General features: G+C 45.6%; 1 protein-coding gene across 1 annotated transcript in view; it reads right to left on the bottom strand.

Annotated features, from left to right (window-relative positions):
* Nucleotides 1–26,108, bottom strand: part of ACTR5 (actin related protein 5) — a 144,828-nt gene that overhangs the window by 44,642 nt on the left and 74,078 nt on the right. The window contains exon 6 of the mRNA XM_085619239.1: nt 22,538–22,660. Coding sequence (XP_085475365.1) covers nt 22,538–22,660 — 123 coding nt within the window. The remainder of the gene's footprint in view (nt 1–22,537; nt 22,661–26,108) is intronic.

The following is a 26,108-nucleotide window of genomic DNA, read 5'->3' as shown; positions in this document are numbered from 1 at the left end:
CAAATCACCCCTATATAGCCACTTATACACCCACTCACTCACCCATAAAGCTACTCACACTAGCATTCACTCACCCATAGAGCCACTCACTTACTAATACTGCCACTCACACAACCAACTCACTCAGCCACTCACACTAACACTCACTTACCCATACAGCTACTCACACATCCATTCACTAATCCAATCAATCACTTACATAACCATTCACACATCCATACAAGCAGTCTTACACCCACCCACTCACCTATACAGCCAGTCACACAAGCACTGCAAATCAGCCACTCACCACAGTCACTTACCCATACATCCATTAAAATAGACACTAACCTACCCATACAGCCACTAACACACCCACTCACCCAACCAAAGTTACTCACACAGCCAATCAGTCACTAAAACAGCCACTTAAACACTCCCCCACCCATATAGTCCCTAAGGCAGCCCCTCACTCACCCATACAGCCAATCACACTCAATCATCAATAAAACCACTCACACAGTCCCTTATACACCCACATGGCTTCCAACTCCCCCTTATTAACCTATACATTCACACACATACATCACTCAGACACCCACTCCTACACTGATACAGTACACACCCACTCAGATGCCATATGTTAGAAACAGCATCACTCATTACTAGTTTAGAGAGAATATTAATTTAACTTAAGCAGTAGCTTACTATATATCTTTAAGTCTCAGAATCATTTACCAAACACTTTCACTCACTGGATAATGTTATCAGTGAGGCCATTGACCATGTCATTAGTGATGTAATATGCAAGGTCATAAGCAGTGTATTGCGGAGGCATAAGTTATAGTTAGCTCAGGTAACTAAAACTGCTAAATTTCTCTGGTTTTGTATGGGTTAAATCTGAGCCTAACTATAACGTCCCTGAAACCTTTGGGTTTTTTCAGTGCATTTTTAAGGTTTTTATTAATACTATTTCCCAACTATAATTTCTGAGTAACCTTTGTTTTTTTTTCAGTGAATTTTGACTTTTATTTTTACATTTAAATCCTAATTTTACCCCGTCACCTTTGAAAGTGGGTGAGTGAGTGCGTGTGTGAGTACCTGAGTGATTTGGTGTGTGTGTGTGTGCGCCTGTGTGAGTGTGCCTGTGTGGGTCTGTGAGTGCATGTGTTAGGGGGGGTGTGAGAGTGCCTGTGTGGGTCTGTGAGTGGGTGTGCAAGTGCCTGTGTATGTCTGAAAGTGGGTGTGCGTGTGGGGTTATGGATTTTTGGCGTTTGCATACTTAGGGTATATAAAAAGGAAAACCATGGACTCTGCTCTTACTAGGAGACGACAAGAAAGAAACCACTCATCACAGTCACTACACGTCAGATTTTGCTCAAATAGATAAACGATGAATTCACCTCTATTAAGGATTTCATATCCTTTTTTAATGTGGAATATGAGAGGAAACACACCTGCTTTGCCAAGCCCAAGAAATTAGGATAGTTTGTCCTTTACTGAAGTGGAGCTTCAAATGGGGCAAGTGGATCCTATTGAGGTTTTATTTCTGTGAAATCAGCACAGGGGCCAGAATCAAACCTCATTTTTTCCAAGAAGAGTCCCCAGATTTGCCAAAAACATCTACCCAAATGGAGTACTTTCATTTGGTTTATTAGTAAGTGCTATCTCACAGAGTAAATGTCTTGTGCATATTCTACACTACAGCTGCATAAAGATCCACGAGTAGTGCATGTGATTTTGGCAATGTGATTGTTCCCCGAGAGTCTTCATCCAAAAATCTGTGATAATGTGAAAACTCGTCAAAAGAAGACAGCAAGACTACAAAGAGGTGAATCTCCATCAAACAGGGGTACTTCCCCTTAATTAAATGAAGTAAGTAGTTCTTTGTTTGGTGGAGTTGTCCTCGTATTCCACCGTATTAATAATGCATCACCAAAATCGTACTGAAGCGCGCTAACTTTAAGTTGTCCATCAACGTGGTAAAAAAACAGGAGGACCTTTGCATACTACTAAGGAAAACGGGGCATGGCCAAATGGGCGGAGCTTGTAGATTATTTTTGGCATTTGCGTACTTAACGTAATTAAAAGGAGAATCATGGACTCTGCTCTCATCAGGAGACGATGGGAAAGAATTCACTTGTCACAGTCACCCAAGATCAGATTGAGTTTAAATAAATCAACGATGCAGTCACCTCCATTAAGGATTTCAGATTGTTTTTAACGTGGAATACGAGAGGAAACACATTTGCTTTGACTTCCTCAAGCCCAAGAAGATAGGATCCTTGGTGTTTTAAACAAGGAAAGGGGGGCCACGAGGCAATCCTCCCCGGGTCGATTTCAGTCCCGGGGACACCATCCCCCAGGGCCCAGTCAAAAGTCAATGGGGGTTAGAGGCCGCTCGGGCCCCTCCCAGGCATATTACGTCTCCAGGGACCCCATCCCCCGGCAACGTCTAACTGGGTGTCCTGGCCACACCCAGGGTACCCAGTGTGTATCGCGGAGGACCGCGGTGTAAGCCTCAGGGCCCTGCGGTCCCAGTTGGCTCCCCGCCTTCTGCAGGAGCTGGCATTGCTCCTGCACACAGGAAGCTGCTAGAAATGCAGCTATCATTTCATCTGTTTTCCTGTTAGCATGATAGCGAGCAGGGAAACAGATGAAAGCTCAGCAAGCGGGAGCAGTTTGATAGCTCCCGCTTGTAAGGAGTGGAGTCAGTCTTTGCTTTCAATTGGCGGGAGCTGTCACAGCTTTACAGCTGCCACAGTATTAGGATGTAGGATAAAATGGAAGAAAAGCAGTTGCTGGGGTCTAGATAAGCCGGCCAAGGTAACTTCTAAGCTAGCTGCTCTTGATTTAATGGGCCAAACAAGTCAAATGTGTCCCCATGGATTCTGCTCTTCAGGCTGGTTTGAGGAAACATGCGTCTTGGATGCAAAACAACTTACTCAAATGGAGAGAAAACTGAAGTCATGATCCTAGGAAAAGAACAAGATCTCTGGGGATCACAACACTGGCCCTCTGAAATGGGTGCCCTATCTCAACCGGTACATCAAGTTCGCAACCTGGGATTCATCATTGACGACCACCTGTCAATAAAGCAGCAAGTCACTAATGTGGCCTCAACCTGCTTTACCATTCTAAAATGGTTAAAGAAAATTCTGTGGATGTTACCCCTCTCTGTTCAAAGAACGGCAGTTTATGCCATGATTACATCCAGGCTAGACTACGGCAATGTTCTATACTTGGGCTCAAACAAAGCTATGGTACAAAGACTGCAGGTGGTGCAAAATGCGGCTGCCAGGCTGCTTCGTCGGGTCCCGAGGACTGTGTCAGTTGCAGGCTTTCTGCGCGATCTTCACTGGCTAAAAGTGGAGAATCGTGTTATATTTATAGCCTTGAGCTTTATGTTCAAAATTAAATCTAGAACGGCCCCACAATACTTGCAATCTTTAGCCCAACTCTATATACCTTCTCGTCCTCTGCGCTCTGCTAGACAGTCGAAATTCACCATACCTAGAATCAAACTCTCGCTGATGCACGGTAAGACCTTTTCCTTTCTTGGTCCCTCCCATTGGAACTCTCTTCCTATCACAATAGGGAGGAAAACGTGTTTTGGCAGCTTCCGTAGAAGACTAAAGACATGGCTATTTAACCAGTAATTTCCTCGTTTCTCCCTTCCCTACTTGGCAGGCGCCAGGAAACCCCCTGGTGTAGCTCTGCGCCTTACAAGTTTAAATAACATAACAAAGAATGCTCTTTGCTAACTGGCTTGAAAGCCCTTTCCATCTCAAATCAGTTACGTGCACTTTGTAGGGTGGGACTTAAGTGAAGGAGAGAACAAAAACAGAACTGACTGTTCAGATTTGGCACTGCAACAGAAACAACCATGTTCAGAAGAAGAGAATGGCTCAGTGTCACAGTGCAACAGCAACGTTCCTGCTCTGACGACCCGTACTTGACCCACTGGAACAGCAGACCCATGGGGGTTAAAGAAGGTGTTGTACCTGAATGCTACTCACCTTTGAAATCCTGCAGCCTTCCCCGGACCTGAATGACAGCACACCAGTGAAACAGGTTGGTGCCAAACAAGAGAAAATGTTTGTACAATCCTTTGCTTTCACTTTCTCAGGGTTACTTGTACCAATTGCGAGGAGCCAGCAAAAATTCACCACAAACTATAGGTCCTTGGGAATTGTGCCATGATCCTTCACCGGCAGATAGAGTTATTGCCAAGACCTAGTACGGGCCTTCTGATTCTTCCTGTTGATGAAATCCAAGGTCTCCTTTGAACAGGCAGAGCCTTGCTCTGCATGCAAGCAACATAGTTACCGCATTCTGATGGTTGAACACAGAGCTCAGGTATACCCCAGATGAATTAGAAAGATATAGCTTGTGTGAGGAAACTGTTGGAAGTCGTCAGTGTCATAATGCAGATGACTGGAGCATTACCACATAAACTAACCTATCTGAAAAAAGGAGAGTTTGTGCAAAAAGAGCGAAAAGAATCAAGACGTTCAAAAAGCTATAGCCAAGGATGGGAAACCACAGAGTCCGATAGAAAAAGGTACCAAACCACAACTTTCAATGGAAGGAGGAAAAGGCAAGGGGGTGCATGTGCACAAAGGGGAACGCCACGTAATGTGCACATGCACGCACTGTAGCTGCACTCAATACTATGAATTGACAACAGTTTTTTAAGTAGTTTTGGGTCCTGCCAGTAGATGGCAAGGTAACAAGTTGAGAATTGGCAAGAGGTGTAAACTAGGAGGAAGCACTCTGAAAAGACTTCATATGAATATCATAGCATAGCCTAATTGGATGCTGGTACTTCCTTTGTTACACACCTGTGGTAGTTTGCTTCTGCACTTCTAAACCTCTCATTTCCAAAATGCTCAGAGTTAACACTTTTGGTTATATTATTATTTTATCAGTGATGTAGTCTTTAAAAGAATATGGGGAGCGGGTTTGGATATCACGCATTAGAGCCTGAAATCATTTGAATGAATAGGCCCTTAACCTTCAAGAGTGATTTACAAATGAAAATGCTTAAAGGGAATACCACTGTAACTGAAAAATATTACAAAAAAATAATATTATTTCTTAAGACTCTCGTATTTCACCAGGATCACTCTCCAACACGCATGCCTTGGTCAGGGTTCAGCAGTATTTCTCTTGTGTGCAGCTATCAAACTGTCCAACACTAATCAAATGTGCCTGAAGGAAGAGTCAAGTGGTTTCCCATTGCATCTTAGTTTGCATATATGTTCACCTTAACCCACTTACTCCGAAAAAAGGTCTGTTCTGGGAATGTGAGCTACCAGATAGACTAAAAGAACAAGTTATTTACCTTCGGTAATGCCTTATCTGATAGAGACTTTGTTGCAGATTCTGTTACTTGGAATAATCCCCAAGCATCAGACTGAATCAGTTAATTTGTTTCGTGAGTAGTACCCCTGCACACCAGTAGGTGGCACTGTTCGGCTCCACATGGCATCATCTGCGTCATTTGTGACGGAAGTGACGTGCGCGTTGTCTATGTAGGCACCACCCTAGCACGTTGACATCAGTTTCTTTTCACAACTTTCCACACCAGGAGCAAGGAGCCACAAAGAACACTGACCACTGGTGTGTGAAACCTGGGCCCTGAAAAAGAAAGAGCCCTGAATCGAAAAATCAATTTGCAGAACGGGAAGGATGGGTGGGTCGGTAAGGAATCTGTGGCCACATAGTCTCTACCACATAAGGCTGAAGGTAAGTAACTGGTTCATCTGATAGAGACTTCTAGCATCGGATTCCTTACCTTAGAATAGATACTCAAGCAATACCTCTGTGGAGGTGTGTCTGTGAACCCGATTTAGACTAGAAAGTCCTGCATCCCGACAAACCTGACTGTCCAGGTAGTAGTGCTTGGTGAACGCGTGCAACGAAGCCCACATTGCAGACTTACAGATTTCCAGAACCGGAACTCTATGCTGATGCAGTGTCACAGCCTTTGCTTTGGTGGATTGAGCATGCAAGTCCTCAGAAGGTTGCTTATTGGCCAATGCGTAGCAGATATTAATGGAAAGTACAATCTATCGGGAGATGGTTCGTTTCAGCAGTCTTCTCTTTCTTGGCTCCGACATACTCCATGAAGAGTTGATCGTCCGCCTGGAACAGTAGTGTGTGGTCAAGGTAAAATGACAATGCTCTTTTTAGGTCCAGCCGGTGGAGTCTGTCCTCTTCCTTAGAGGGATGAAGCAGAACGTTCAAGGTAGGCAGGGTGATGGACTGGCCTACGTGGAAAAGGGTGACAACCTTTGGCAAGAAGGATGCTAGAGTCTGAAGGACCTGTTTGTTTGGATAAAAAGAAATGTACGAAGGCTGAGATGACAGCGCCTGCAGTTCACTGACCCTCCAGGCAGATGAAATTGGCACCAGAAAAACCGTCTTGATGGTGAGGAACCTAATAGGGCAGTTAAAGCGACTCAAAGGGAGCACACATCAGAAAAGTAAGAACCAAATTGGAGGTCCCATTTAGGCATAACAAAGGGAGCGGACAGGAATATGTACTGAAGACCTATAAGGAATCTATTTACATTAGGCAACTTGTAAAGAACAGCCAATGTGGCAGTCGCAAGAAAGCTGAGACACAGTACAAATAATACAGAGCCCTGCTGTGCCAGGTAAGTATAAACAAAACAACTTGGGAAAGGGGTGCAGATAAAGGGTTAACCTGTTTGTCTGTACATCATGCCACAAACTTGCTCCAATGGCCCACATATACTGTCTTGGTAGAAGGACGGTGAGCTGCCAAGAAAACATGAAAGACTTTGAGCGGAAGGTTAAAAGCTGTCAACTGGTGCCGCTCAATCTCCAAGCATGAAGGCGGCGAGTTGAAAGGTTTGGGTGGAGATCCCTCCTCTGCTGCTGAGAAAGGAGATCCTCCAGAAGGGGCCGCCTGATCGGAGGTCCGATGAACATGCTCAATAGGATACTAATCTGGTCCGGAGGCACAAGAATGACTTGGGCCCGGTCGTTCCTGATCTTCTTGAGAACTCTGGGCAGGAGTGGTATTGGTAGAAAGGTGCACAGGAGGCCAAAGCTCCACTTGAGACGAAAAGCGTCTCAGAGCGAGAGCAACCTCCAGTGCGCCGAACTGCTGTGTAAGTGCGTTCTTGGCAGTGGCAAACAAATCCAACCAAGACTCTCCCCACTGCTGAAAGAGACCTTGCATAACCACCACTCATGAGCCGCTAGGCATCTTCGGCTTAATTAGTTCACTCTGGCATTCAGAGAACCTGCCAGGTGTTGAACTAGTTCCAGCCATGTACAGAGATGCAGGGCCTCTTGACAGAAGATACACAGCCCCACTCCTTCCTGTTTATTGCAGTACCGCATGGCAGTGGTATTGTCTGTGAACACCTGTACTAGCCTTCCCTTGATGGATGCTAGAAAGGCTTTCAATGCCAACCGGATCGTTCTGAGCTACAATAGATTGATGTGGAGCCCTCTGATCTCCAACTCTCCCAGATGGCCATCCCAGCCCAGGAATGACGCATCTGTCAGTCCATTAATCTGGTTGGGGAAGGAGAGGAGTTTGCCACTGACACAATCGATGTTCGTCAGCCAGCACTGCAGATTTTTTGCAGTGCCCTTCAAGATCTAGGCCATGTTGGAGAGGGTCTCCTGAGGCTGCGCACACTGGAACTTCAGGTCCCACTGAAGAGCCTGTATATGCCAACAGGCATGCATCACAAGCAGGATGAAGGAGGCCATGAGGCCCAGCAGTCTCAGAATCAGTCTAGCCACAATCCAGGACAGAGGTTGCATCATTAGTATCATAGCCTGAATATCCTGACTTGCCGCTCCGGAGAATAAGGCTGAAACTGTCCAGTGTCCAGAACAGCTCAGTTGAAAGGGAGTGTCTGAGAAGGGATCAGGTTTAACATAGGCACATTGATAGTGAACCCTAGCGAATGTCAGCCGTAGTCTAGAGGCGGGAGAAGACCGCCTGGGATGAGCCTCCCTTTAACAGCCAGATGTCGAGATAGGGGGGGGGAAGGCTGGAGCCCCTAATCTCTGCAGATGAGCAGCAACCACCACCATCACCTTGACGAACACCGTAATCAGCAGGTTATGTCTGTTGGCAGGCAGGATGAGGATGTGGGAGTATGTGTCCTACAAGTCCAACGCTAGAATCTAGTCTCCCGAGTCCTGGGCAGACAGGACTGGAGGGAGAGAGAGCATTTGGAATTTCTCCTTTGTCTGGCAGGAACTAAGAATGCGCATGTCCACGATAGGACACAGGCCTTTGACTTTTTGGGCACAAGAAAGTAGCGGGAATAACATCTATGAACTACTTCTGATGCTGGTACCCACTCTAGGGCAGCCTTCGCTAAGAAAGCCTGCACTTCCAGGAGGAGTAAAAAGCTGTGGTCCTCAGTCAGTCCGCCGCAAGTGGCATGGGTGGAGGGGTAGTCACAAAGGGGAGGGAATATCGCCTTTGGACATTCTTGAGAACCCAGCAGTTGGATGCTATCGACCTCCAGTGGTGCAGGTGATTGCACATCCTCCCTCCCACAGGGTGCCAATGATGGTCGGAGGGCAACTGAAGGGGCTTGGAGGATGCAGCTGCCAAGGGGTGGTGGAATGGCCCGACCTCTGGCTACCGGACCCACAAGACCTGTGGGTACCGCATCATCAACCACACAAAGACTGAAAAGCATGCTGGCCGTAGCGGTGGACAGTTGGAGACGCTGTTGGAAGCCCCTTCCGTGGCAACAAAAGGAGTAAAAGGTGGACAGTGGTTGGCGAGAGACCATGGAAAGGCCCAAGGACATGGCAGTGCCCCGTTGTCCTTGATGCGCTCCAGCAGAAATCATCAAAAGGCATGTCCAGGAGTGAGGCCTGGACATCCCCAGATAAGCAAATTGTCAACAGCCAGGCGTGGTGCCATAAGGCCGCAGACTATGAAACCGCTCTGGCTAGCGATTTGTTCATATCTATCCCACAGCGCATGGCAAAATTAGTGGTGTCTCCCCAGTCAGCAATAGCTTGAGAGAGTATGGCTCTAGCCTCCTCAGAGACCATAGGCAGCACCTGCACAACCGAGTCCCAGAGCGAGTGAGATTATCGGCCCAAAGGACACATGATGTTCACCGACTGCAGTGCCAGGCTGGCGGAAGAGAACATCTTCCCTAAGGTAGCCAGTCTCTTAGATTACATGTACAGGTGAGTGGTAGGCGATGTGCCAGGATTTAATTTGGAGTGGAGGCTTCTACCACCAAGCTCTCCAGGGTGGGGTGTGTTGTGAGCGAAATAGGGTCCCCTGGGGCGAGGCGATGGCCGTAGACAATTGACATATTCACAGGAGCTCCTGTGCAGGGCTTGGACAAGGCCCCGAGTAGGACATTCGTGAGGGCTTTGTTAAACGGGAGAAGTGGTCGGAACCGACTCCTGGCTGAGGCATCTCAGTTAAGATATTTGTCTTGACAGCCACAGTGGGTAGTTGAAGGTCTAGGACCTAAGCTGCCCTTCTCACCACCATAGCGAATGGGGCTCATTCCTCCATAGCCACGGTATGAGGAAAAACCAAGCCAGTATCTGTAGAGGTGTCCCATCCTCACACCGGGTCTCCTCTGTGACATCTAGGGGCTGGTAGTCATCAGGGCGCAGTGGCCCCTCCTAATCATGTCCAAGTCCTAGCTCAAAGGAATAGGGCACAACATCTGGTCTGGGTGGTCTTCCCCCAGGCGGCGGCAGACAACACCCATACAGCTCGCCACTGAAGTTGGGAATGAGTATGGGGACAGCACTGCCAGTGGGCACAGTACGCGCCAAGGACGTCGGCAGTGGAGCGGGTGCCGGGAAAGGTCAAAGTGGCTTGACCAGCACAGCTCCGGATCCATCCATGGATCAGGGGGCTCATCTGGACGCGGGAGCCAGCTTGCTAGCACAGCAAACGACTAGTAGGGATCTTTCCCGGGCCCGCTTGGCCCGAAAATGTTCTCCCGAGCCCGTGAAGCCAGAAGGCGCTGTAGCATGGAAGGGACACCCCCAATGAGGTGCATGGCCTCATAAACTTAACAAAGTTGGCTGGGGTTCACTCCGGTTCCTGGAAACTCAGGGAGGTTCATGAGATAGCCCAGGTGCAGACTTAACGGTCAAACAAGGCCTTGAATGCTGGCACTCCCTCTCCTCATGAGATGACTGACAGACAGAGTGAAGTTGAAGACTTTTGTGGGACTTATCCAAAAAGCGAATACGACTTTGGGAGAGACGATGAGCACTGGAGTAGATCCACATCTGGTCCTGGGACCTTCTTCTTGGCTGGAATCAAGACAGTTGCAGCGTCGCAAGTCGAGCAGCAAGGAGTTTGAAGGACTGCTCGCTCAAGGCCTTGGGGAGCATGGCTCCATAATATATGCAGGTTTTGGTATTGCGCTCACTGCACCAAAGACAGACGAGGTGTGGGTCAGTCACTGACATTTGCAGGTGACAGGCACCATAGGGCTTGAAACCAGCTTTCCTTGTGAACATCCCTGCCACACCAGGAGACAAAAAATCGTTGACAAAAATTAGACAAAGAGTCAGTCAATAAAGACTGGGTTTAGCTCTTCTCTGGATCTGTGCTAACTGAGGTGGCGCTTATATAGACCCTGCGCATGTCATTTTTGGTACGGTCGACGCAGATTACGCCATGTGGAGCTGAATGACTCCACCTATAGTTGAACAAACGTAATGCTAAGGAAACAAATTCAGGATCCAGTCTGACACCTGGGGATTATTCTAACGTGAGGAATCTGCGGCTGGAAGTCTCTATCAGGGGTGTGTATCAAGTATTGTGTGGCTCCTAAAACTACCAAACAGCATCTCCAGGGGTTGTACCTTCACGTAATTTCCCTTCTATGCTGCATCTCTAACCACTGCTCGAGCTAGTGAACGGGATGAGACTAACTGCAGGGGGTCAACAAGACTTGAGAAGACTTTAGGCCCACAAAGAAGTGCAAGTGAGCACCTCCTTAAATAGGTTCATGTTGCCTACAAGGTTTGGTGAAATCACATGTAAGCATCTCATTCCAACTGCTCATGTTTTCCCTTCTCTTTGTTGGCTTCATCACAGTTTTGCAACTCCGCCTCCTACGACATTTACGTCTTGCAGACATGACATTCAAAGGAACACCAGCATTTGCCAGGAGGCTGACAGCTCACAGTTCAAGAGTGACCCGGGTTGCCTAGGCAGCCTTTGAATGTGGGATGTAATAGGAAAATGAGACAACAACATAAGAAGCCATCTTATAAAACCTGAGCTTCATATTTCAGCAATGGACACCATGACTGGTTACTTCCCCAGCTTCATTGACCTATCCCGTTAATATACGTCATCTGTCATTCTGCATTAGCATTTGGAACAGACCGATTGCTGAAAAATGCATCACGCTGGACTTTGGTGCCTGCTCAGATAGTCACAACTACAAGGCAGCATCCTCTATCCTTGCATGTACACTCCATCAATCCCTTGCAGAAAATACAAATAAACCTTCATTTTTTCTTGGATTTGAATAGACACAGACATAGCATTTTAGTGATACAAATTACCTTCACAGTATGACGGTGTTGTTTTGAGGGGTCAAGAAGTGTTTTTATCATTAATTTCTTTGGGTATACATGTGGTCAGGAGACAGATAGTAGTCTAATTACTATCTCCAATGTAATAATTCAAGGGGAATAATTAACCAAACATGTAAATAGGGAGGACATTGGACTGTAACACACTGAATAATGTTATGTTCTTCTGTGGATTTTATGTCATGTATTCACAGCATTTTTTTACCAACCTTCTAAATAAAATTAAGTATTAACAACCAGAGAACCCCCCTGAATTTTATTTCATCTGAAGGATGAAGAGGAGATTATTCACATGGGCACTATTCTGCAAGCAGCAGTGAGAGTTTGCGGCACCATGTACACTGTATAGATTGGCTGCACTGATTAACCCTGCATTTTGCAATCCAAACACTTTTTGTATGGGGTTTGCAATTTTAATCTTCTCTATGTTTTTACTTACACACCGCATTTTAATTTACACTATATGTATTTTATTGCACTACACTGCACTTTATGCATATGATTAACCCTGTATTTTGCACTCCAAACACTTTTTGTATGGGGTTTGCAATTTTAATCTTCTCTATGTTTTTACTTACACACCGCATTTTAATTTACACTATATGTATTTTATTGCACTACACTGCACTTTATGCATACATTCTGTATTGGAATAAAGTATTTGAAAATGGATTGACTCCTTCTCTAGTAATCTATGGAGAACAGGAAATACCGGGGTCTTTTCACTATATTTATATACCCTTTTATAGATTTGTACACCCCCTCCATAAAGAGCCACTGAAGGGAAACGACCTTTACATCGCGGTCATTACACCGCAATGCCATTACAACGTGGTCGTTACAACGATAACGTTGTTACCACGCAATGCCATTACTACACAAGTCATAACCTCGACTTGCAGTAGATGGCGCGCTAACATTAGGAATAGTATAGTTTACTATTCCAACACCTTCCCTACTGTTGCGTAGGCTGGAGTTGGAACAGTAAATTATACATTTCTATTGTCAGCGCGCAATCTACTGCAAGTCGATGTAATGACTTGCGTAGTAATGGCATTGCATGGTAACAACGCGGTTGTTGTAACAAACGCGTTGTAATGCCATGCGATGCAAGGACTTGCGTTGTAATGAGTCATATTCGCCACTGAACTGCACTGTCCATGTAGACTGGAATCTAGGTGAGAATAGTTCACCAGAATCACTGCCCCTCTCTGCCATGTCTGGCTTTCGAGCATAACTGAACCACCAGTAAGTTTCAACTTTATTCGAAAGTTGGAGGCAATCATAAAACTATATACATGAAAACATAAAACATACGTAAAAACAGCTTTAGAACCATATTTCAAAACACAGTATCGAAAGTCAATAGACAAGTAGAACTACTAAATACCACCGTACAGCCTGCATCCAAGCTCTGACTCCTATTAAGCAGATTAATCTCATGGCCTCAGGGTTTTTAATAAGAGATTGGCTGTGTTCGCTCTTCTATCGCACAGCACTCTGCTGCAGTTCCTACAGGCATCAATGACTGAGAAAGCAGTAAGTGTGTTTGTATTACTCCCTCTTACACTCGGACAGGGAATGTCAGTTGTTGTATGACTCACTGAAGGGACAGCCTGTAGCGCACCTTCTCTCATATACAAAGCTTCACACCAGTCACCCAGACAATACAGCTGCGAAACTCTCCCTCTCTGGTCACACACACACACACACACACACACACACCTCCAACTTTAAGAAGCTTGCAGAGCCCCAAGGAAAGAGAATGCAAAAAAAACAAAATGTCTTTTAAACCTGCCACCTCTACACATATGGAACTTGCCATCTTGCTCTGACATTCAAGGAAAACAAATTAAACTCAGTTTCTTCCATAACCACTATGTCTCCTAAATTGATAAGATCTAATCAGACCCTTAATGGCCATATGTTCTGAAATATGAAGGATTCATAATCAAAACAAGCAAGTTCATGGTTTCATCACCAACAAAATTAAACAATTGTTCCAGTTAAATCATAACAAAATGACAACATAGTTACAGCAACCTGTCTACAGTTGATCGACGGACAGCCCCTTACACCTCTAATAAGTAATGAGAACGTTATGCTTGGAACAGACTGCCAGTAGGAGACTTATTAAATCAGGAGAAAGGCAGTGAAAATTCCTTGCCAAGCTATGTTATGCCAAAATAATTTATAGAGTGCGGGTCACCTAAAGCCGTCATAGTGCTGTTGATCAGTAAAGGAGGGCATGGATACAAAAAATACTGCTTTATAGGGTACAGCCAGGATGTTAACGCCTGTGCAAATTTGAGATGTTGTTATGTAAGAAGGGTACTGAGACTTCTTAAGGCTGAGAGCTTGAAGTTTATTCCAATTCCAGTAAGCACGCACAACCAGACGCTCCCGCTGCGCACCAGGACTCCAGACAACTGACTAACGTTGTCAGAACCCTGGAACGCATCGAGCAGCATCCGATCCCGGAACCTCATTTAAATAAATACATTAACCACGTGAGACATCCTCGCACCGGAGTGCAGCGCGAGGATGAAGCACAACACACTACAACTTCTCCCTCCTCACAAGGAAGAAGAGCAATAACTTAAGGAGATAAAGACAATAAAAAATTTAACAAGAAATAATGCAGGAAGTAAAACAAGAGAAATGCAATAACATCAAATGACATATCAGATCATGATAACACGTAATCGTTCAATTTGGCAGGTAATTTTCTGCTACGAATACCTAATTCCGGTGGTAAAGAATAGGTGTCAGCATTGACCACATCAGTGTCAGAAGTGGATGGACCAGACGAGTTGGAACGTGTACCTAAAGTACAGGATGTGGAGGAACTTATAATATTAGATGTTGGGGTTTTAAAGTTGGAATGTATAATTGGGATGCAGGATGTGGAGGAACTTGCAAAGTCGGATGTTGGGGTTTTTAACCAAAAAGACCAGTCATAATTTTCAAACTCCTTTTTGGTCAAATTAAGTGAGGAGCTAGCCTGTGAGACAGAAAGATGTACCAGAGATCTTTTGTTCCACCATCCTTTAACACCAAGTAAGGCTGAACCTCTGCTGACACCGATGACTTGTACTGGAGGGGAAAATTTCGACAAACCCTTGGTTACTTTTTTAGGATTTTTGATGAGAACCCAATCACCAATTTTTAATTCGAGTAAATCAAATTTTTTTGCAGAATCAAACACTGACTTCATTAGATCTTGTTTTTTAAAGACTTTGGATGCCAATTCTTGATTTCCAACACTCCTCTTGTTGTTCTTTCTAAGTAACCAATTGGGACATAAACTGGTGTGAGCAGTCCTATTTCTTAATAGGGAAAACGGAGAAACACCTGTGGTGCAATGTGGAGAAATGTTATAAGACCACAACTTAGCTTCAAGAAAATCTTGTACATCTTGATGAGAACAAATGGCCTCCTGAATGGCATCTTTAACCAACCTGTTCGCTCTTTCTACTAAACTATTCGAGGTCGGTGAATATAGAGCGACTTTAAAAGTTTAACATCACGTTCAGCCAAGAATGAACTAAACTTCTCAGAAATGAAATGGGTGCCATTGTCTGTAACAATGACGGAAGGTGAACCTTCTACCAAAAATATATATTTTTTAAACTTAACAGCATTAGTGGAATTGGCTGAATCACAGAATATATGGTAACCCCGCTTGGAGTGATAGTCAATTAACAAAATGAGATATTTTAGGTCATGGGAAAAAACAGCATAAGGTCCAGAGAAGTCTAGCCCAACTTTCTCCCAAGGTTTATCGGGGAAAGGAACACGATGTAAGGGCGTGTTAATAACTTTCCATTTTTTGTCAGATAACAGACATTCAGGGCACGAGTCAATGTGAAACTTGACCTGAGATTCATGAGATGGCCACCAATAATGAGACTTAATAAGTTGTGAAGTCTTTGAAATTCCAAGATGACCATTGTGTGCAAATTGAATAATATCATTTCTGAGACTGGAGGGAGGTACAAAAGAATCATGTCTCATTACTAAACCATTAGCCAAAGATAATTCTGATGCAACCATGGCAAATGCGCTCAACTCATTAGAAAGTTTCCTATTTTCTGGCCAACCCTTGACAATATATTCTTTTTTTTTTTTTTTTTTTTTTTTGAAAAACCTTTATTGACGTTTCAATCATTTACACGTATGGGCCTACAACCCCCCGGGGCCGGCCGCTAAGTAACCAGGATAATAAAAGCAAATGTCAACACAGGCGGCACCTCGGAGAGCAAAGTCTTCAATCCAATATAGTCCAGCCAATGAGCCGCGCAGGTAGGACACCAGGAGAGAAAGAGTTTTTCATTTTATGATAAGACAAAACAGTAGGATCAGGTGCCAAACAATTTCCCAACAGCGAGAAGGGGCAAGGATAAGAGACGTAAACAATAAGCAGCAATACATTGAATCAATGGCGCAGGCGCGGGAAAGTACGGATGTGGAGAAATATCAAAAATAGTTGCGCCTGCAGGTCCCCGTACCTAAAGCCCAGCGAACCCCCCGGAAACTGTGGCACACATGAAGAGCAAACGATTCACAATCAGGGTGGTGTATCGCACTGATCCCAGAAAAATAAGCAAAAAGAAACAGAGAAAAAAGAGGAGGCCATGGAAATAGAGATAAAGACTAAAGAGTCCCCTCCCCCATCCCCCCACCCTGCACCTCTGCGAATGAGTATGGCCCCACCCCCCAGCAGTGTGCCTGTCGCCCTGGAACTAGACCCGAAATATAGAAGAGACAGGGAAAAAAGAGAGTGAGAAAGAGCCCCCCCAGACGGGGGGGCGGAAAGAATATAATAAACTGGAGGAGGGCCTTAAAAACATACCCCCGGCTTCTCCCTCCCGCACGGTGAAGTCTCCCCCCAGCAAACAATTAGCAGCACCAAGTCGACCATATCAAAAAAGGGGGGGGGGGAATGGGGAGCATTATACACCAACTATGCGAATAACCACGAGAGCGCGCAACCATGAGTCCGCCTGTTCTACTAGGTGACCACCCCCGAAGGATCGGCCTCAGCCTTGACCGCTTTTTGCGATTCTGCCCATGCCTGCCCCTCGACCCAGCACCATGTCCGATGTCCCAAGGTACAGGAGTGTCCAAAAACAGTCGGGAAGCGCCGCACACGGGTGGGGTGGAAGTCTCTGAGCATTCGCACAGACCGCTTCATGGAGGGGTGTCTTTTCCAGTGCCGCCCCAGGATCTGCGCTGCACACAAGGTCCAGACAGGCTGAATCAGCCAAATGAGACACACGTTGCTGGAGTTGTCCCCGGGCCGCCGGAGACCGCGCACGGGACAAGGCCACCATCTTCCGCTCAGGTCCAATACCTCCGGAACAGATCAAGTCCACAATTAGCCGACCACACAGTAGCATATTGTCCGGAGTGTCCGGCTGTACACTAATCGCGGGGGGGGGCCGCAACATCTTCCTCTTGTGTGCAGTGTGAAAAGCCACTGTGTACCTGTGGACCAGCATGCCGCCACTGTCCCAACGCTGTTACCACATCATCTAGCTTCCCCCCCAGGATCCCGGCGCCATGAGCCAAGGAGTAATGAAGGGCACCAAGGGCCTCCAGGAGGTCGCCGTACCCCAGAGCAGCTCCCTCCGATCGCTCCGCCACACTCCCGAAAGTCACACACCCCCTGTCTCGCTGCGTCCCAGCGGAGAGGATGGTAGGCTGCATCGTGACAAAATGGCCGCTGGGAAGGCCCGACTCGTATTGGGGCCAGGACCCCGGGAACAACGCCTCAAGGTCCACGTCGCTGAAGACAGGGATCCCGGGGCAGGCACAGATTCAGCCGTTGCGCGGTCACGGGCAACAGTCGTCTCCGCCACGGACCAGCTCCCGCGGAAAGCCGGGAGCAGCCCTCAAGGATCAGGGCGAGCCAGGGACGGCGTCCGGGCAGCTCACCGTCAAAGGCAGGGGCAATCGCCACAGAATCCGAGAATTGTACACCCGGGCATGTCATCAGTCCACAACAGCAAAATGCAGGCCGAGGGGAGCTCCGCTTCGGTGGACCGACTCCACCCAGTCACCACAGGCCGCTGTTGTTCAACTGCCACCCGGCCAAGGCGTCCACTCGAGGTCCCGGCTTCGGGACCGCACGGGCCGCAAAGTTCAACCGCTGATTTCTCCGGTTGTACGGCAGTCAGAGACCTCGGAGTCACACGATCGGTTGCCACTTCCGTTCACGAACACGATTTCGTAGCGCAGAGTAAGGATCTCATGCAGGATATCCGTGCGGGATGCGGAGGTTCACGGAGCCGGGAATCTACGCTGCCATCCCGGTCGCCATCTTGGCTCCTCTCCTTGACAATATATTCAGTTACAATTTCAAATTTTCATCCTGATTATGAGTTTCAAACCAGGACTGTTCAGAAATGCAGGGGCATAATTTGGTGGCATCAAGAGCAGCGACCACACATTCAATGTCTTCAACAGCCTCAACTTCAGAGGGATCCTGAAACGCCATGCGCGAAAGACAATCCGCTCTGAAATTATTTCCCCCTGAAATATGTTTAATAGAAAAATGAAATTCATGTAACTTTGACAGAAGTCTGACAAGTCTGGCTGAGGCTTTACCAAGCCCATTACCATTGAGCAATTGTGTGAGGGGTTTATGATCTGTGAACAAATCAAACTTGCGTCCCCAAATGTATTTTTGGAATTTATCGATAGCCCAAACGCATGCGAGGGACTCGCGTTCAATGGTGCTATAATGTGTTTCGGAAGATTTGAGCATTCTTGACGAAAAAGCTATGGTGTGCTCCTTTCCTGATACCCATCGGCCCAAGACAGCCCCCAGACCCGTGAGACTGGCATCCACCATTATGAAACATCTTGAGGAGTCATGAAAGGGATGTAGAGCAGGCGCTTCAATAATGAGTTTTTTGACTTGATCAAATGAAGAAGCAAATTCTTCAGACCAATCAAACTTGAAGCCTTTTCGTAAAAGGGCACGTAATGGCTCAACTGTTTGAGCATATCCTTTGACAAAACGGGCATAGTATTCTGCTAGGCCAAGAAGGATTGAAGTGAATCTTTGTCCTTTGGAGGGGTAGCATGACTGATGGCTTTAATAAGGGATACTTTGGGTTTGATTCCTTCCGGGGACAAGGTATGACCCAAATATTCCAATAATTGTGTGCCAAATTTACTCGGCAGCTCTGATAGTCATACCCGCCTCATCTAATTTGGATAAGACTGAAGATAACTTTGGCAAATGTGATTCCCATTTATCTGAAAAGACCAAAATGTCATCTTGGTAGGCCTGGACTCCGGGCATGTTCTGAAAAAGATTGTCCATGATCTTTTGAAAAACATTGGCCGTGGAGTCCAGGCCAAAGGGAAGTCTGAGGTACTTGTAAACCCCAAAAGGTGTAATAAACATGGTGAATTCTTGTGAGTCCTTCGTTAATGGTACCTGATGGTAGGCTGAGCGCAGGTCAATGATTGAAAAAATGTTTGCTCCCCCCAAGTTGGCAAGAAGTTTGTGAATTTTGGGGAGAGGGTGGCGGTCGATCAAAATGTTCTTATTTAATGTGCTCAAGTCCGCACATAACCTGACCTCTCCAGATTTTTTCCAGACAATAACGATGGGAGAAACCCACTCCGAAGAGTCAAAAGGGGCAATAACACCATCATTACACAGAGAATTGAGAACTGACTTGAGTTTATCCTTCGCACTAAGGGGCAAAGCACGCACCTTGTGAACGACAGTTTGGGCTTGTGGCTTGAGACTGATTTGGTGTTGAAAACCTTTAACAGTTCCCAACTTATCTGAAAACAGTTAGGGAAATGTATCCAAAATGTTCCTAATGTCAGAAGTGTGGGCAGTGAGACTTAAACAGTCAGTTCTGGGATGTGGAACATTTCCAAGACCAGCGGACAAATAACCTTGTGGGGGTTCACACCAAGGGCGACTGAGTTTTCGGAACCTGGAATCAAATAAAGACCCATTTTTGCATGGTCTTGCCACCCAATGATGTTGCGTCCTTTGACTGCAACATATAATTTTGTGAAAATAGAGCTTCCTAAACATTCTAACTTAGAATTAAAGTAGCCCAGCATGTCAATGTCAAACTCGCCAAAGGCTTTTGGGTTGACGTCCGTTTGAAATAAGGATACTGATCCTTGCCATTTTTCCAAAAACATAACATCTGACAATACAGTAATTGGAGATCCAGAATCAGCCATGATAGGAATCTCTATGTCACCAAAGAATGTCGTACCTAAAGGACCTTTCACCAAATGTGGGGTAAAAATAGAGTTACACTCAATTGAGACAACCATATCCTGGAAATGATCTATACAGTCATCAACAGTTTGAGTATTCAATACTGTTGATACTGGTAGGTCTTTTAACAGATCTACATGAAGTTTGAAAATGTCCGATTTTCTTACATAATACACATCTCTTTCCAATGGCAGGACACATGGGGTTATTTCCCAGGTGTGATTTAGATCCGCATCTATAACAAACAGTATTAGTTTTTCTAAACACTTGTTTAAAAGGTTTGTTAGTGCTAACAGCATTAACTGAATTGGTAACATCTTGTAACGGCGTTTTAAAAGAGCTGCAAGATTGATCATTTTGAAGAACTTTGGAAGTAGTGATAGACCTCTCGATGCTCTTGGCAATATCTATAGTTTCTTGAAGTGTAGGTTTCCTACAACTCAGTAAGCGTTCTAGAATTTTTCTTGAGTGGCAAGCAAAAACAAATTGATCCCGTATGTAAATGTCTGGATTTGCTTCAAATTCGCAAGTTGAAGTTAAAACTCTCAATTGTGCAATATATTCTTCTACTGTCTCATCTTCACGTTGTTTTCTCCTAAAAAAATGGTGTCTTTCTAGCATTATATTTGACTCTTCATCATAATGATTTGCAAGACAAGATAATGCCTCATTATAAGAATTCCAATGATCTGCATCACCAGCCTCTCCAGTCGGAGTTGGAAATTTGGGTAAGTTCTCAAATACATGTTGTGCTGCAACGCCTAGGCAACCATACAAAATTGCAACTTTGCGTTCAGGAGAAAACATGACAGCTTCGATAGCGTCAATATGGTTCTCAAATGCCTTTACCCACTGACGCCATGGAATGCTTGGTTTTCCAGGATGCTGTAAAAAAAAGGAGGAGGTTGCGCAAACTGTTGTGATGAATCCGTAGAAGAAAGACAATGTATTGTACAGTTTTTGCCTTAAAAAAGTAAAACAGCATTAAAAATCGAAGATAACGCTTTCTTATAAATGCCAATGCAGTAAAATGTGAAAAGAAATAAATAAATGAGTGCAAACTGTTGATGAGTGATAATCCAGAAGGGTGAATGGTGCAGGCTTAAAAAAAAAAAAGAAAGGTGTTCCTGTCACCGTTAGATTGCACAGACTGAATGAAGTCACCTGGTTTAAATTCCTTTGAAATATAATGAAAAAGGTGTGCCTGTCACCGCAGAAGAATGCAGGCTAGATCCTACCTTCATGGAGATGCAAAGGAATGAAGCCGCGTAGGAATGCGTGTCTTCCTGCTCCAGTAGACTTAAAGGAAGTGTTTACACGCATTGCTAAGTAACCAGGTGTGTTCAAAATGGCCGCTCGACGCTTGCGCAGAGACGAAGGTGTGGCGTTCCCTTGACGCACCAATCCGTGTCGATCAAGCCGCGAAGTGTGATCCCGTGGCTATGGCAACCAACGAAGGGCAGCTGACGTCATCAGGGGGTCCGCGAAAAGCCAAAAGAGCGGAGACACGCTGAAGACGAAGAGGAGGAGTCGAACCCGAATCCAAGTCGAGGACAGGAACTCGACAAAGCAGGATGAGGCCAGCAAGGCAGGAGCGAGAGCAATTCAGGAGGTGGCAAAGTAAGGACAGCTTGGCTTGTGGGTGCTGGCGTGGATTCTTCATCCGCTCCTTGCCAATGTTATGTAATAAGGGTACTGAGACTTCTTAAAGGCAGAGAGCTTGAAGTTTATTCCAATTCCAGTAAGCACCCACAACCAGACGCTCCCGCTGCGCACCAGGACTCCAGACAACTGACTAACGTTGTCAGAACCCTGGAACGCATCGAGCAGCATCCGATCCCGGAACCTCATTTAAATAAATACATTAACCACGTGAGACATCCTTGCGCCGGAGTGCAGCACGAGGATGAAGCACAACACACTACAGATGTTCCTTCAGCATGAACTGGTAAGGTAGTGTTGAAAAGATGGATGGTAGCCGAGTGGTAAACCAAAGTAGAGGTTTATTGGTAAGTTACAAGTAGATAAGATGGTAATGATCAATTCATGGCCAGTTCATGGCCCCACCAGGAGCTGCATCTTTGCTGCTCAGCCCACTCTCTCTCTCTCTGTCATTCCTCCAGTACACCAGGCACACCAACATTCCACACAGTCATCGGGCATTCCATGCACACACTCATGCATACTGGCTGAGCAGCAGGAAATGTAAGTACAACAGGTAGTTCCTTTCATAACTCAGCAGAAAGGTAAGAAAAAGAATGGGCACATTTATGATCAACGTAATATGCAGAATGATGACCATATACAAGTCACCTGAATATAGAAGGAAACCAGGGTAGCAATACATTTTGACACTTTAAAATTCTGAACCCTCTCTCCAAGAGCTCTGAGCAACAGCTCACCTCTTCTAAGTCTCAAGAGACATGCAGCAAGTGAACTGGCAACTTTAGCATGCAGCTGGAAGGCAAACACAAATATGAGAACGACAGACACTATGTGCATCACAGCTACACAGAGCCCAATGGATTACAACTGTGTAGCATCAGTGCATTCGTGGCTGCCCCTCAACTACCACAAAAGTTACACTTTAAAGATGCACAGCAAGCAAATGAATGACACTGGAAGGAGGAGTACATCCGGTATTTAGGAGGAAATTACATATGAGCTGCAGTTTTGCTATACCTGCACTGTGGTAACTGGCCTCTCTGTTTCTGGGGCCTCCTCCGGAAATAGAGGATCCAGGTCAGATATGGTTTCCATGTCTTCCAGAGAAGTGTCATTGCCCAACTGTTCCAAATCCGGTACCTAAAAAAGAATAAGCAGATATTGGTAAAGACCTATTGAAACATGACAGAAAGAGAGAGAAGCAGGAAGACAGAGATGGAGAGGATAAAGGAAAGACCAAGATAGAGCATGTGGAAGGGATTACGACTGGGATAGTGTCAGTGTAGGAGACTGAGAAGATAGAAAGATGGAAAAGAGGAAGAATGAGCGCAATAAAGAGAGAAAAAATAAGAAGAGGGAAAAAGTAAACTCTAAAATCTCAGATGGAGCACTTCCTGTTAATGTCAATGTGGCAGATTGCCCAGTGCGATTTCAACATGTATTTTCAAGGTAACATGCATTATACCACCCTAAATACCTTCCTTTGGTCTTTAACCTCAACACCCCATACACCTTCATAATTTTCATTAGGGCCATAGGGCACATAGTCTGCCATTAATTGCCAGTCAACCAAGGTAAAATATGTCTTTACCTTACATTATAGTGAGCAGTGTGGATAAATGTGAATCTCCGGTGTTACACCCCACCACTGCCAAGCAGTATTCCCTATAGTGCATTTGTTAGAGCTCTATTATGCTACTATATTACAACTTGTTATACACGGAAAAGGTCAACAGTGCAAAGAGAGCAGGCTAGTGAGAGAAATACATTCTTGAAATACTGATGGCAAATCAAAACAACAGCTTCTGTTACTTTTCTGGGAGAAACAGTCACAAACTTCCATACTTAAACCTCTGCCGGCCTTTACCACTGTTCAAGAAGTGTACATTTCCCTGTGTACAATTTTTGAAGCTAATAACTTTAACACATATAAATGGAAGGTCAACAACAAAACCACAACTTGACGATTTTCAGTTCAAGAGTAATTCCTAGAACTCGAATCTGTAAGAAATAATTTTAACAATTTCCTTTTGAAGATCCAAAGCATTTCTGGCATAATACAATAACAGAAACATTTAACATAACATATTATGGAGGCGAAACGTACCACTGTAGTTAGGGTGAAACCTTACTTCATAGGAAATCTTGTTTTTGCACCACTAGTGGCTTTGCAGCCACCTCTACACGAACTGAACAAAGGCTGAAAGATCAGCATTCAAAATTCAAGCTTTCACAGAGCCAAATTTGGCAGTGAAGGAAGACAGTTGTTAAAGTTACAAAGGGGCCTCGGCACAAAACCAGTGACTTTTTCAAATACCACGAGAATCACCAAGGATTACTTTTTGTAGTCGGAGCTTTTTTAGGTTTGGTTACTTTCTGTCCAAAACAAAAGACGCAGAGTGCCAACTGTGCCTGCGCCGGGCTGTAATTTGCGTTCAAGGTAGAATTGTTAGAAAGTCCAGGAAACGCTCAGCAATTCTTCTGTAGTTTTATTCAGGAGTGCCTACACAGACCACCCGCCCAGGCAGCAGCTCAAATCCAACTGCCAAAGATGCATCTAAGGAAGATAGAGCATTGTGTTGTCATGGATGACACATGGAATGTAGAAGTGCAGCCAGCAACAAGAATAGAAGGCAAAGGAAATAAAGCATAGAGCTAAGTAGATAACTAGCCAGGAGATGAGTAATGAAAACACGGCTAGATGTGGCAAACTAAAACCCACAGCAATCCATCACAAGTCAATGGAAACTGAGGACACTGAGCATGTGAGGAGTTGGCGCACGGTTCTTGTCATAGAAAACCCAAATGTTCATAAACACTACTGGTACCGAACATCACAATCAAAACCACGCTGAAACGCTGCACCAATGACTCAGCTGTCGCCCCTAAAATACACAAGTACAGGCCTCAAGTTAGGTTTGGTTAAAATTCTGACACGGGCCTTTGTTCTCACACACCAAATTAAATGCATGAACAAACAAACTCTGCATCGTCAAATTCCGTTAATTGATGGTCCAGCTGTCACAGCTACCACAAAATGGCCATTCGTTATGTATGCTCAAACACTACAACAAACTCGCAGTAGAAGCACTCATCCTGGTGGGCCCAATTGACTACACTTCTAGGCTAAAAATTACCTTGAGTTTAAAAATTACCATACTTCAATGTCCATCAATTGACCTAACATTCATTTTTTTGCGATTCTCAAAATCACATCACGATAGCGTGGTCGGAGGCACCCCCACCCCCCAACCTTAATTAACTTCCTTTTAGCTTTATTTTATCCAAAGAACGTGAACGCACATTTGGATTACGTCAGGCATTCGATTACCGTGAAAACCAAAACTACATATTCCAAGAGTCATACTACACACTCACCACATGAGGGCAGCATTACAACATAAATCAGCCCTGTAATGGATTTTAAAATCAGTTTGATAACTGGCTCAAGGAAGGATGTCATTATGATTTGAGTCTACTATCGATTAGGTATCTAGTGATTTTTCAGGTGGTTTATAGGTCGTAGTCTAGGTCCATTCCACGAAAACCCAGGAATATTAACCTGAAACTTTATCTTTCGGGAGCTGAGCATAGAAGCAACAAAGGTTTTATATGCCAAGTGACTAGGGGTGGGCGGAATTTGCGGAATTGCGTTACGCAAATCTCCGCGAAATGGTAAAAAATCTCCGCGAGCACGCAGAAATTCCGCGAACACGCGGAATTGCTTGTTCGCGATGCTTTTTTCCTGTTCACAATTGCTGTTTGCGTGCTCGGGGAGAAATATCTCGCGAACACGCAATTTGAGAACGAGAACAAGCAAAAATTTCGCGAAATCGCGGAAAGCAGACTTTTTAGCAATTTCGTGTCCTCCATGGAACGCGAAATTACGCAAATTTCGCAAGCGGAACGGAATTTACCGCCCAGGCCTACAAGTGACCCTGCGCTTCGTGTGATGCGACACGTTTAGCAATCTTGGGCTCTGTACTCAAAATCAGTTTGCATGCTGGAGTATTAAAACCCACATCTACAAGGTTGTGATGGCTTTTCCTTCTAATCCCGAGTGTTACTGAGAAGTATCCAAGTGGGGACTATTGTTTACCACTGCAGTCCACAGTCCACCAATGCTACTGGACATAAAATACGGCCAGTCAGGGCGTGGTCGAGACCTCGATGGAGTAGGACGTGTGCTGCGTGGGCTCCGACCTCCGAAGGCCGGACGTTGGCATTTTAGAGCTTCTAGCGGCTTGGGGGGTGCGATCGGTAACCCTCCCCAGTCTCTCTCCCACCCCGTGCACCCTCGCTGACTCAGATGGGGCTCCGCGGCCCGGATTGATCTTAAACGGAGCAGGGGGCCTAAAGGGATGCTCCCGCACACCATCTTGCCTACGGGCACAGGGGAGGCCTTAATTCCGGAGGAATCCTGGGCCCTGCTCTGCCAGGGTGCGGGGAGTCCGTGGGGGTGCTGCCTGAGCCCTGACACCCCCGTACCTGCCTGCACGCCTACCAGGGGGCTTCTTCAGCGACGAGCAGGAACGGGCCTGCGTGGAGCCCGGGGCCGAGCACTGGCTCCACGCAGAGGTGGTCCTCG

This window comes from Triturus cristatus, chromosome 7, assembly GCF_964204655.1.
Source record: "Triturus cristatus chromosome 7, aTriCri1.1, whole genome shotgun sequence".
NCBI lineage: Eukaryota > Metazoa > Chordata > Amphibia > Caudata > Salamandridae > Triturus > Triturus cristatus.
The sequence above is the reverse complement of the archived record's forward strand: the minus strand, read 5'-3'. Positions and strand labels throughout refer to the sequence as shown.